The 12077-nt window shown below is 48.0% G+C and overlaps 1 protein-coding gene across 2 annotated transcripts in view; it reads left to right on the top strand.

Moving 5' to 3' along the window:
• Positions 1-792: 792 nt before the first annotated feature.
• ARMC9 (armadillo repeat containing 9) overlaps positions 793-12077 on the top strand; it is a 143453-nt gene continuing 132168 nt past the window's right edge. For both annotated transcript variants that reach the window (XM_082631085.1, XM_082631084.1), the window contains exons 1-3: positions 793-877; positions 8606-8693; positions 10494-10619. In XM_082631085.1, coding sequence (XP_082487211.1) covers positions 8643-8693; positions 10494-10619 — 177 coding nt within the window. In that variant the 5' untranslated portion in view covers positions 793-877; positions 8606-8642. The remainder of the gene's footprint in view (positions 878-8605; positions 8694-10493; positions 10620-12077) is intronic.

The raw sequence follows: 12077 nt of genomic DNA, 5'->3' as shown, positions 1-12077 counted from the left end.
AAAAGAGCACTGGCAGGCCTGGGGCCTGGGGAGATGGCCACAGACCATCTTAGGGTTTCTTCAAAGGCAAGCATATCTACCTTCTCCATGCACTCTTCCCTGTCTCTGGCCTTGGTGGTCTCCACCTTCTTGGAAGCATGGAGATCTGGTCCTCAATGCCGGGTGGGGAGAGATTTTCTCCATCTCTAGCCAACTCCCCAGCCTCCAGCCCAGAGTTGGACGACTCGCAGGTGCTCTTTCAGTGCTGGTGAACTTCAGTTCAAAAGCACCACGCGCAAGGAGAGGGATGATTTGTGCTCCTGTTTTACTTTTAAAAACCCACATTTCACGTGGGGAAAAAAAAGTTTCTCTAAAATCCCTGGAAACTGCTACAGTGGAGTGTAACCCTGGTGCCTGGAGCTTTAAGGCAGATCTTGGGCTACATTGTTGGTTCTAAACTGACCCTGGGTCGCTCCTGTAAAATGGGAATAACGACGCCTATCTTTTTCCGCGCACACCACACTGTAATCTCTTGATGGTTTTGTTTCCAGCCTGGTCGGGCTCATCCCCAGAGCCAGGCACAACGCCAGGCGCAATATTTGTGGAAATGAACCAATGGGAAGTTGTGGAGAGGAGGACGGGTGACGCCACCCAGCATCGTGCAACCCGCAGCGGAGTCTAAACTGCGAGCCGCGACTTCACTTCCGCCGCCTGGAAGCCCCGGGGCTTAGCCCCCTAGGCTCCGCCGTTTGTCCCAGGATGCTCCGCGCAGGTCGCGTCCGGTGATTGGCTACGCTGCTCCACGTGGTGCCAGGCAGGCGGCGGCGGTTGCCGGGGCGACGGCTGGACAAGGGGCAGCCGGGCAGGGTAGGCGCGTGTGCCCGCGTCAGAGCAGCAGGTAAGCTCGTCCCCCGACGCGGCCGGGCCACCCCCGAGCCCGCCGTCCCCGGGCGGGGAGGAGTGGTGATGGGCCAGAGGGCCGAGGCTCTGCTGAGCCCTCTCCCCAGAGGAAAACCCCGACGCGCCAACTCAGCAGCCGCTGCCGGATGACCCCACTTTTCGACTGCTGTCCTGGACTTTGTGGGCCCGAGGCGGCTGCCTGGATATCCCGAGGACAGGCCCAGCTGCTTCCCACAAGTAGTCCCTGATCTTTGCTTCAGTGAGCCAAGCTTGAAGGGGGCTCCATGTCGTCCAGCTGGGGAGTGGCGGCACGAGTGGGTGGCCTGGGGCTTTTAGATCCATCCCTTCCGTTATCTCCATCAGCTAACTGCTCTCCCCAGGCACCCAGGTTGAGTCCAGACTTCATCCAATCTAAGAAAAACGAGGATGCTTCCTATTCAAATTCGTCTTCCAGACAAATCCCATAGTCTTCCCCTTATTCAACCAGCTCGTAGGCCCTAAATCCCTATTATATAGAAATCAGAAGCTGCCACTGCAATCCTCAAGAGTGATTGAAGAAGTTTTCTCTAGTTTTTGCATAAAGTAAAGCCGTGGTTCTCAAACTTGAACGTGCATAATAGTCATCGGGAGAGATTGTGTAAAACAATTTCTGGGCATTGTGTTCAGTAAGTTCAGAGTGATGCTAGGAATTTTCATTTTCGCAAGCATCCCAGGTGATTCTGATTGAGTGGTCCAAACTTTGGGGTAATACTGTGTAGTGGTTAATATCAGTCTGGATTTAAAGTCCCACTTTGTTACTTACTAGTTGAGTTATTGGGAGCACCTTAACCTCCCTGAGCCTCAGCTGCCTCATCTGTAAAAGGAGAATACAAATCATATTCATCGTTCAGGTTTATTGTGAAAATTAAATGCAAAGCGTTTTGCATGGCATACAATAAGCCCTCAATAAGTGAACTTATTATGATATAAAAGTGTACAGAAAATTCTGTAATTTTTAAGAATGTCAGAGTAATAGAATACCCAATGATGGCTCACATTCACTGACAGATGATCATAGCAGAATCTTATTCAAAAGATGGTCATGAAGAATTTCTCTGACGAAGTGATGTTTATAAGCACAGGGCTTAGCCAGGTGAAGAAAGAGAGGGGATGAGTGTTGCAGGCAGACAGAACAATGTGTGCAAAGGCCCTGAGGTAGAAAGGAGCTTGAGTTCTCAAGACAACAAAGTTTTCTTGTTCCAGGGCCTTCAAAATGCTTTTCCCTCTGCTTGGGCTTCATTTATTTATCACGTGTCTTGGGTGCCTACCAGGCACTCTGCTAGGTTCTAGAGATACAATTTAAATACAGCTGCCTGCCTTTTTAAATAGGGTAATAAGTATAACAGACGTAAATGTAGGATATAGAGGTACCCCAGAGGAGAGAGAATTGCCTTCATGGGGAAGGAAGGAGAGGGGTTCCTGGAAGACTTCGTGAAGGAGGTCAAGCCCTGACTATGATGTGTCAAATTTGCCCACGAGGTGAAGAAGAGTACATCCAAGGGCGTAGAATCATGAAAGAGCATTTTGTAAGGAGGAATGGCCGGGAGTTCAGTATTACTGGGGCCTCATATGGGGAAGTAAGAATGGAGCCGGGATGGGAACAGGGACTGGGGGTGGTGGTTGGTCCAGAGGAAGGCTGGAGAGGTGGGTGGTCCTCAGACAGTAGCTGTCTTTCTCCTCACACCATGTGTAACTGGCAGGCAGGGGGTCCTGCTTGCTCCTCATTGCTACTTCCCCGTCACCCCCTACCCCCCCACCTTTGAAGTCCATGCCATGGGCTTTACCACGGTTGTTTCCCTTGAAGACTGCAGCGCCTGGCTTGCCGTCTACGTCTCCACCTGCTCTGCTTCATTTTGAGGGGTTTCTGAATTCTGGCTGCACACGTTTCTTCGTCCTCCTTACTTATAGGCATCTTTTTCCTCCATCCTCCTCATTTGCCCACTTCTGTGGTCATGAGCTTTTTATTACTGCACCACCTTCAAAATCTTGATTTGAACTATTCATCCCGCTCTCTGAGCACCACCTTCTATCTTTCAAGCTCACTTTGATGTGCCTCTGAAGTAGGTCTTTGACCCATTACTTTTTCACTGCCTTACAACCCCCTTATGCACCTTCCCTCCCCCCATATATATATATATATATATATATATATATATTTTTTTTTTTTTTTTTTTTTTTTTTTTTGCGGTACGCGGACCTCTCACTGCTGCGGCCTCTCCCGTTGCAGAGCACAGTTTCCGGACGCGCAGGCCCAGCGGCCATGGCTCACAGGCCTAGCCGCTCCGTGGCACGTGGGACCTTCCCGGACCGGGGCACGAACCCGTGTCCCCTGCTTCGGCAGGCGGACTCTCAACCACTGCGCCACCAGGGAAGCCCTCCCCCCCATCTTTAACGTGGCTTAACTTCAATGCTCCATCGCTGTTATGTTTGTTTTCTCTTTCCCCTCTCCTGCAAAAGCCTCACCCTGTTAACCTAACTCAGACAGCTGAAAGTGGCTGGAGAAAAGTGCAAAATGGTGCAGACTGGTTCTGTTTGGGATTCAAGTCCATGTATCTTTTTTTGTTTTTTTACTATTATTTATCTATCTATTTGGCTGTGTCGGGTCTTAGTTGTGGCACACAGGATCTTTGTTGCGGCATGGGTGGTGGTGGGGGTCCTTCTTTGTGGCGCGCAGGCTCCAGACTGCGCGGGCTCAGTAGTTGCAGAGGGTGGGCTTAGTTGTCCCACAGCAAGTCCCCAACCTTTTTGGCACCAGGGACCGGGTCCGTGGAAGACAGTTTTTCCATGGACGGGGTGGGGGATGGTTCAGGCGGTAATGCACGCAATGGGGAGCCGTGGGAAACAGCAGATGAAGCTTCGCTCACTCGCCTGCCGCTCACCTGCTGCTGTGCAGCCCGATTCCTAACAGGACACGGACTGGTACCGGTCTGAGGCCTGGGGGCTGCGGACCCCTGCCCCACAGCATGTGGGATCTTATTTCCCCGACCAGGAATCAAACCCATGTCCCCTGCATTGGAAGGCGGATTCTTAACTACTGGACCACCAAGGAAGTCCCTCGAGACCATGTATCTTAAGCAGACTCTCAATACTGGAAATCCTGCCGGGTTTCCATAGTTGATTTGGTTCCCACCTTCCCTTCTCTTCAAACTACCAACTTGCTTCTTGCTCTCAGCTGATGACCTTGTTTCTTGTTTTGCTTCTCATCACTAAATCTGTCCATTTCTTTGGTCACTACCCATATCCTCTGCCATCCCTCTGTCAGGAGATGTCCTGTCCCCATCCCTGTGTGAGGCCCAGCCCTCACTGGACACTGGCCGCATCAAGGACATTGCTTCCTTAACCATCTCCTCTCTCTCCTGCCTCACCCACTTTTCCTTCTCTAACTGGGTCACTCCTATCAACGTACAAACACGCTGCTTACAACATCTTCCTTCTTAAAAAAAACCTCCCATCTCTTTCCAGCCGCCATGCCACCTCTCCTGCCCTTTTTGTCTCTCCTTCCTTACTTCCCTTTCTCTCTTTAACCCTTTCCAGTCAGGCACATGTCCTCACTGCTCTTATCAAGGTCACAGCCAAGCTCCATTTTGCCAAATCCAGGGATTAGTTCTCCTGTCCTGATGTCCCTTGACCACGCGCAGGCGCAGTCGACGTGGGAAGCACCTTCACTGGGCTTCCAGAGTGTCCCAGTGTCCTGGTCGTGTCTCCCAGCAAGTCTCTGTTCTTGCTTAGTCTGCCCTCTCGCTGACGCCGCAGTACCGAGGGCCCCAGGGCTCAGCCTGGGCCTGTCCTCCTCTCCAGCTGCACTTTCTGCCCGGGGCGGGGGTGCTCATCCGCCGAACGGCTATCTTTGCGCGGACGACTTCCGAACGTCCTCCCCGGCTCCCGCTGCTGCCTGCGCTCCGTCAGCCTTCTCAGCGCCCCCACGTGAATGTCGGCTCCGCATCTCAGATTTAGGGCCGGAACAGAGCTCTTGATTTAGCTCTCAGACCGTCCCTCCCCAGTTTCCCCAGATCAGTGAGTGGCTGACCCTTCACCCAACTGCTCAGGCCCCAGGTGTCGTCCTTCACCTGTCGCCTCACATGCCACACCCAGTCCAGCAGCAGCCGGCCACCTCTGCCTTTACGCCTTTACACCTGGAACCAGAGCACCTCACACGGTTCCTGTCGCTCGTCCGAACTCCCCTCACCGCCCGTTTCCTCTCATGGGGCCCTGCAGTCTCTTCTTGGCCCGGCAGACATGGCGCTCCCTACAAGACGTGAGCCAGGTTGGGTCAGCCCCCTCCCGGCCTCCCGTTGTGCCCGGCTAACGGCCCGGCTAGTCCCCTACACGAGTCCTACTGGACTGGGCCCTGGCACCTCGTTGCCTCCACAGCGTGCCTGCTCTTCTGCCCTAGCGGCACCCCTACCCCAGCACCCGCAGCCTTAGCACTTGCAAATCTGTCTGCACAGGTCTGGGAAGTGCCTGCTCTCTCACATCGCTGCTCACCACTCCTGTTCCCAGGGAGGCCTCCTCCGACCACCCTTTCCTCTTTTTTTCTTTTTCTATTTTTGCTGCATTGGGTCTTCGTTGCTGCATGTGTTGCTGCGCGCGGGCTTTCTCTAGTTGCGGCGAGCAGGGGCTACTCCTCGTTGCGGTGCGCGGGCTTCTCATTGCAGTGCCTTCTCTTGTTGCGGAGCACGGGCTCTAGGCACGCGGTCTTCATTAGTTGCAGCGTGTGGGCTTCAGTAGTTGTGGCACGCGGGCTCAGTAGTTGTGGTTTGCTGGCTCTAGAGCGCAGGCTCGGCAGTTGTGGCGCACGGGCTTAGTTGCTCCGTGGCATGTGGGATCTTCCCTGACCAGGGATCGAACCCACCTCCCCGGCATTGTTAGATTCTTTACCACTGGACCACCAGGGAAGTCCCCCGACCACCCTTTCTAAAATGTCCCCAGACCCCCTCCTCCGCTGTCTGTCTCCTTCCTTGCCGTATTTTCTTCATATCTGAAATTCTTTCCATTGGCTCAGTAAGTAATTTTGAGCACCCACAGTGTGCCAGGCACTGGTCCAGGCACTGGGGATGCCAAGTGAACGTGTGTCTTCCTCATGGAATCTGTACCCCGGGGTGGGAGCGACAGTGAGCAGATATGTTAATGGAAGGATGTTCCTGTCAGGGGGTGCTTAGTGCTGCTGAGAAACGTAAAGCAGCAGAAGGGGTAGGAAGTGACCGGGGGCTGGCTCCTTAGGGAGGGTGGTCAGGGCAAGGCTCTGAGGGGGTGACTTTGAAGCAGAGACCTGAGTGGGAAGTGGATGCCTGGAGGAGGGGCCACGAGGCAGAGGGGGCAGTGAAAGCAGAGCCCTCAGGGAGGGCAGGCATGTGCAGGGCGGGTCCAGCGGGTGTGCACTGGAACTGCCCGGTGGCCCACGTGGCTCAAGCCTATGGAGCAAAAGGAAGAGTGTTGGAGGCCAAGTGGTGTAGACTTTGAGATGAGAGTTGGGCCGAAGGAGCCTGGCCTTCATCTAGAGGTGGAACCACGGGAGGGTCGAAAACAGGAGGGGAAAGATCACTTGTTGTAGCTTAGACATTGGAGTGAGGTGGAGAGGGAGGTGATGGGAGGTGGTGTGGAGGGACCTTGGGAGAGACGAAGGCACGAGACAGTGACGGGGAGACAGAGAGAATGAAAAGGGGGAGATTTCTAAATTTTGTCTTCTGGACTTGTGTTCAAATATTTCAAACTAAATGCACTGTTATGGGCAGAAAAATGTAAGGCTACAGAATCATGCATTCTTTTTTTTAAATATTTATTTATTTATTTGGTTGCACTGGCTCTTAGTTGCGGCTCAAGGGCTCCTTAGTTGTGGCACGTGAACTTAGTCTCTTAGTTGCAACATGCACGTGGGATCTAGTCCCCTGATCAGGGATTGAACCTGGGCCCCCTGCATTGGGAGCGTGGAGTCTTAACCACTGGACCCCCAGGGAAGTGCCAAATCATGCATTCTTAGAACTAGAAGAGATCTGATAAATTCTCCATTTTATTTTACAGATAGAAACAGGTTCCAGTGATTTGCCCCAGAACAGGTGCCAGTGAATGGCAGAGTTAGCATTAGAGCCCAGGCTTTGTAATTCCTCTGAGGTTATGGGCAAGCAGCCCGGGGGAGGAGACTGGGAGTGGGGTCCAGGGAATGGCTGCTTTGGGTACACCTTGGGGAGGGGTGGCAGGAAGAGAAGAAAGAATTACTTTAAAAAAGTTCATGACGTTTTATTTATTTAAGTGTTTTGAAAATATAAAAGATGTTGGGCATTCTTGCACTTAATTTTTAAAAAACTGACCTAATAAATTCTCTGGTGTATGAACCTTGTGTTAACACTTGTGTAAATGCACACCACCTCCTCTTCCGATAGCGTAAGGCTGAATGATTACGGACTTCGGGTGACATTAAAGATTTCTTTTAAGCAGTACCTGATATCTTTTTGTGACTGTTTAATTTTTTTTTTGCATTTTTTAGAAACTTTTTATTTTGTATTTTTTTATTGGAGTATAGTTGATTTACAGTGTTGTGTTAGTTTCAGGCGTACAGCAAAGTGAATCAGTTATAGATATGCATGTATCCACTCTTTTTTAAGATTCTTTTCCCATATAAGTCATTACAGAGTATTGAGTAGAGTTCCCTGTGCTATTCAGTAGATCCTTATTAGTTATCTATTTTATATATAGTAGTGTGTATATGTCAATCCCAGTCTTCCAATTTATCCCTCCCCCCACTTTCCCTCCTGGTAACCATAAGTTTGTTTTCTACATCTGTGACTCTATTTCTGGGTTTAATGTTTTTTACTTGGAAGCAGAACGAGGGATTAGTGACTCTGTGTTTTTTCCATCAGACTAATTCTAGTGTGTATCCTTTCTTAAAGTAAATGAATTGACTTTATCATTACACTCTATTTTGTTCTAAATACACTTTATGCTCTTGACTGTTTGAATTACACATACCACATGATAGCATGTTAGAAAACTCTAAATAAGAAAAATAATCTTCCTCACTCTCACCAGCAATCCTTGACTGTCTCATTTATACCACCCTCCAGTCCTTGATCACATTCATTTTAAGTAGTTGTCATAGAAGAGAGAGAATTACTTTTGACTTTAACCACTGTATTTCCTAGTGCTACTGTAATAAATTACCATAAATTTAGTGGCTTAAAACAACACAGATTTATTGTCTTACAGTTCTGGAGGTCAGAAGGCTGAAATGGGTCTCACTGGACTAAACTCAAGGTGTTGGCAGGGCTTGTTCTTCTCTGGATGCTCCAGAGGAGAATCAGTTTATTACCTTTCCCAGGTTCTAGAAGCCGCCTGCATTCCTTGGCTCCCGGCCCTTCCTCCATCTTCAAGGCCAGCAACGGCGGGTTGAGTCTTTCTCCCACTGCATCACTCTGACGCTAACCTTCTTGCTTCCCTCTTTCCCTGATGAGGACCCCTGTGATTATGTTGGGTCCACCAGATAATCCAGGCTACTCTCCCTATTTTAAGGTCAGCTAATCAGCAACCGTAATTCCATCTGTAGCCTTAATCCACCCCTTCTATGCAACCTAATATTTTCATAGGTTCTGGGGATTAGGACACGGGAGCCATTATTCTGCCCACTACAGCTATATTTTTGTTATTTTACAGGTAGTTGGAATGATAGCCTTTGTCTTATGTTTTTGCCTTGTAGAGATTTTTGCTGTGAGAATTAACAGTAACGGTTCAATATGGGGGATCTTCTGGCTCATGAATCAGAATTACTTGGACTAGTGAAAGAGGTATGTTTTACAAAACACAGGTCACAGAAAAAGGTCTTGAAAACTTGTAAAGCTTGTATTTTACAATGCAGGAAATTCTGTAATGCCTTGTAATGTTTCTATCATTACATTACAGTTATCTGTTTTCCTTTTTATAATTTTCCATGTATTTATATTTTGTTTTCATAACTAAACTGAAATTGTAAAGCTGCTTTTTAGAATTCCTTTAAAGAAAGTTATAAAGGCAACACATGCTCATGGTAACAGATTCAAACAGTATAGAGGTATAAACAGTGAATTTCCCTCCTGCAGTGACCACTGTTAATGGCTTAGTCTATTACCTTTCCAGAATTTTTTCTATGAGTGTTCAAAATATATTCACACGCCTATAGTTTGTTTTACAAGATGTGATGATACCACACACACTGTTTTCCTCTATCAACAGTAGTGCATCATGAACCTCTTCCCGTGATCTGCCTCATACCTCTGAATGCTGTAGAGTATTTCACTGAGAGGCTGCATCATCATCTATTTAACTTGTTGCCTATTAATGGACATTTAGGTGTCCTACACTGAAAGCTTTCGAAGGATAAGACCCACGCCTTATGCTTTTTGGTATTCTCTACTGCCTTTAGCAGGGGCTGGCATAGAGTTGGTGCCAAAGAAATGGTTGCTGCTGTTTTACTGTGTGGTTAAACTGTCCATCAGGCGTTGAGAGACATGGCCGTGGAGCAAGGATACGGCATCCACCCTGGGAATGCAACTTTGGAATTTGGTGTGATCATGAATAAATTTTCAAAGCTGTCACAGCAGAGGATTGTGGATAGGGCCTGGAGAAATAGCCACAGTTAGAGGAGGTGGAAACAGAAAGTTACGACGGACACAAACAGCAAAGAAGGGCAGAGAAGTGTGGAGAGCAGCAGTGGAAGTAGTGCATGTCACTAACACAAGGCAGAGGGGCGCTTCAGGACGGGGTGGGGCGGGGATCATTAGTGCTGGAAGGTGGCTGATGACATTGCCCATCTTTTTTTTTTTTTTTGCGGTACGCGGGCCTCTCACCGTTGTGGCCTCTCCCGTTGCGGAGCACAGGCTCCGGACGCGCAGGCTCAGCGGCCATGGCTCACGGGCCCAGCCGCTCCGCGGCATGTGGGATCCTCCCAGACCGGGGCACGAACCCGTGTCCCCTGCATCGGCAGGCGGACTCCCAACCACTGCGCCACCAGGGAAGCCCGACATGGCCCATCTTTTAATGACTTACCTTTTGTTCTTAGGGGCAGGCATTACCTCTAATCCCTCTGTTTCAAGTAACAAATTCCCAGAGACCTACTAGACCCAAAGCCATCAGGTCCTTTGATCACTTTTGCCTTTTTCAGGCTGCTGCACATATCATCTTATTTTCTATTAATAATTATAATAAGGGAATTCCCTGGTGGCCCAGTGGTTAAGACTCTGCACTTTCACTGCCGAGGGCATGGGTTCGATCCCTGGTCGGGGAACTAAGATCCTGCAAGCCGTGCGACGGGGCCAAAATTAAAAAATAAAAAAATAAATGATAATGCAGCTCACATTTTCCTTCTAAAAACAAATTTATTTTCTGTAAATAAATGTTTTCTATGATACTGTCTTTCTAGTTTTTTAGTGTGTATATCAATAAGTAAATTCTAAGCTGAATCCCAAATTACTTCTCCCAAAGATGACAGTTCATTAACCCCATTATAAATTTTGTGGTAATATTGAGCTGGTACAATTACATCAAAGATGGTTACTTTGTTGATGTTAAAACAGAGAAATATATATACATTTATGTGCTCTTTTAAATAGTATTTAGATTTTGCCGAATTTGAAGACACCTTGAAAACATTTTCAAAAGAATGCAAAATAAAAGGAAAACCGTTATCTAAATCAGCATGTGGCTCTTTAAGGGACTCCAAATCATCGATAATCCAGGTAACATTTTACTTTTTTTGATTTCTGTAGATAAACAAGATGCTCCAAATTTGTAAGAAATGCTGCCATTAGAGAATGTTGGAATATTTCTGGGACCTGGGCACAGTGACTGTTAGACTGTGCAGATGTTTATGGATAAATAAGTAATGTCATTTTCAAATCCCTGTATCCTAGGAAATGGGTGGCGACATAAGATCTTTCACATACATTTCTTGGCAAGAAGGAAAAGAAGAAACCATGCAATGCTTAGAAACTAAGACAAATGTGGTCCCCATTCTGAGGAGTTTTAGGTTATTAATTCCAGGTACTGGAGACACAGCAGTGAACAAAACAAAACAAAATCTCTGCCCTCATGGTGCTTGCCTTCTAGTTTGGGGAGGTCGGAGCGGGCAGGGAGCGAGGGCCATATGCAAGGCAGCATCCTTTCAAAGGAAGGCCTGGGCAGCTGTGAGCCTGTCGCAGGGGGCTGCAAAGGGCAGATATTACATGGTCCTCAACTCTCAGGGTTAGACAGGATCTTAAAAGTCCTCATTTCAACCATTATTTGATGCTCCATCCCATTTGTAACATTCTAGGTAAGTGATTGATTCACCATGAATACATCCAGTGACAAGAGAACATACCGTTTCCTGAGGCAGCGTATTTCAGCTTTTCATGATTTTATTATTTTAATAAATTTATTTGTTTCAATAGACATACTTCTAAGAAAAATATGAGACTCTGTTTGAGAGTCCCACTGAGTAGCTGGAGGTCAGGCCACAGCCCGACTCCCCAGTGGCCTGGCACGGGGTACCATTGAGCGGGGGCACCGTCGCAATGGCCCCCGACCCAGTGCCCCTCCAGTCCTCACGCACCTGGATTCTGAGCTGCCACCACTTCAGACACAGGCTCTTCTGTCATTGATGCATCGGGCAGCCTGATGACACCTCCCAACCCTGGAGCAAACTTTTCAGAACATGAAACAAGAATCTAGTCATTATTAGACATGGAAACAGAGGCTGTACTTAACTTGAAAGACCTTGAAACTTTCTGATTGTGAGAAGCCTGTCTTTTCTGCTCATTCAGTAAACAGCTGTGTCCTGCCATTGCACATTTCCCAAACAAAAATCCCTGGAGCAGTGACTTAGGGACATTTGTTAAGTTGGCACTCAACAAAGGGAGAGTTTCCCTAAGCACAGTTCTGTAAGAATGTGTGTGTGTGTGTGTGTGTGTTTATAGGTGATTATTGGTGGTGTGTAAATTTTCTAATCTTCATAATGCTGGCTGTGATCATGGTTTATATTTGAGAAGTTAATATTTTGTGACCCTATGAGTTGTAACACTGGATTGCTTTATGTGTAGATATTATTTTAAATGCAGGGACTATTTCCAGGTACAGAATATGATTCATAAATTGGGAGTATTATGGCACAGTAAAGGTTTGTAGTCCCAGGTCTACAAATGTAGAGTTTAGAATAA

This window comes from Mesoplodon mirus, assembly GCF_964341445.2.
Source record: "Mesoplodon mirus genome assembly, chromosome: 8".
Lineage (NCBI taxonomy): Eukaryota > Metazoa > Chordata > Mammalia > Artiodactyla > Ziphiidae > Mesoplodon > Mesoplodon mirus.
The sequence above is the reverse complement of the archived record's forward strand: the minus strand, read 5'-3'. Positions and strand labels throughout refer to the sequence as shown.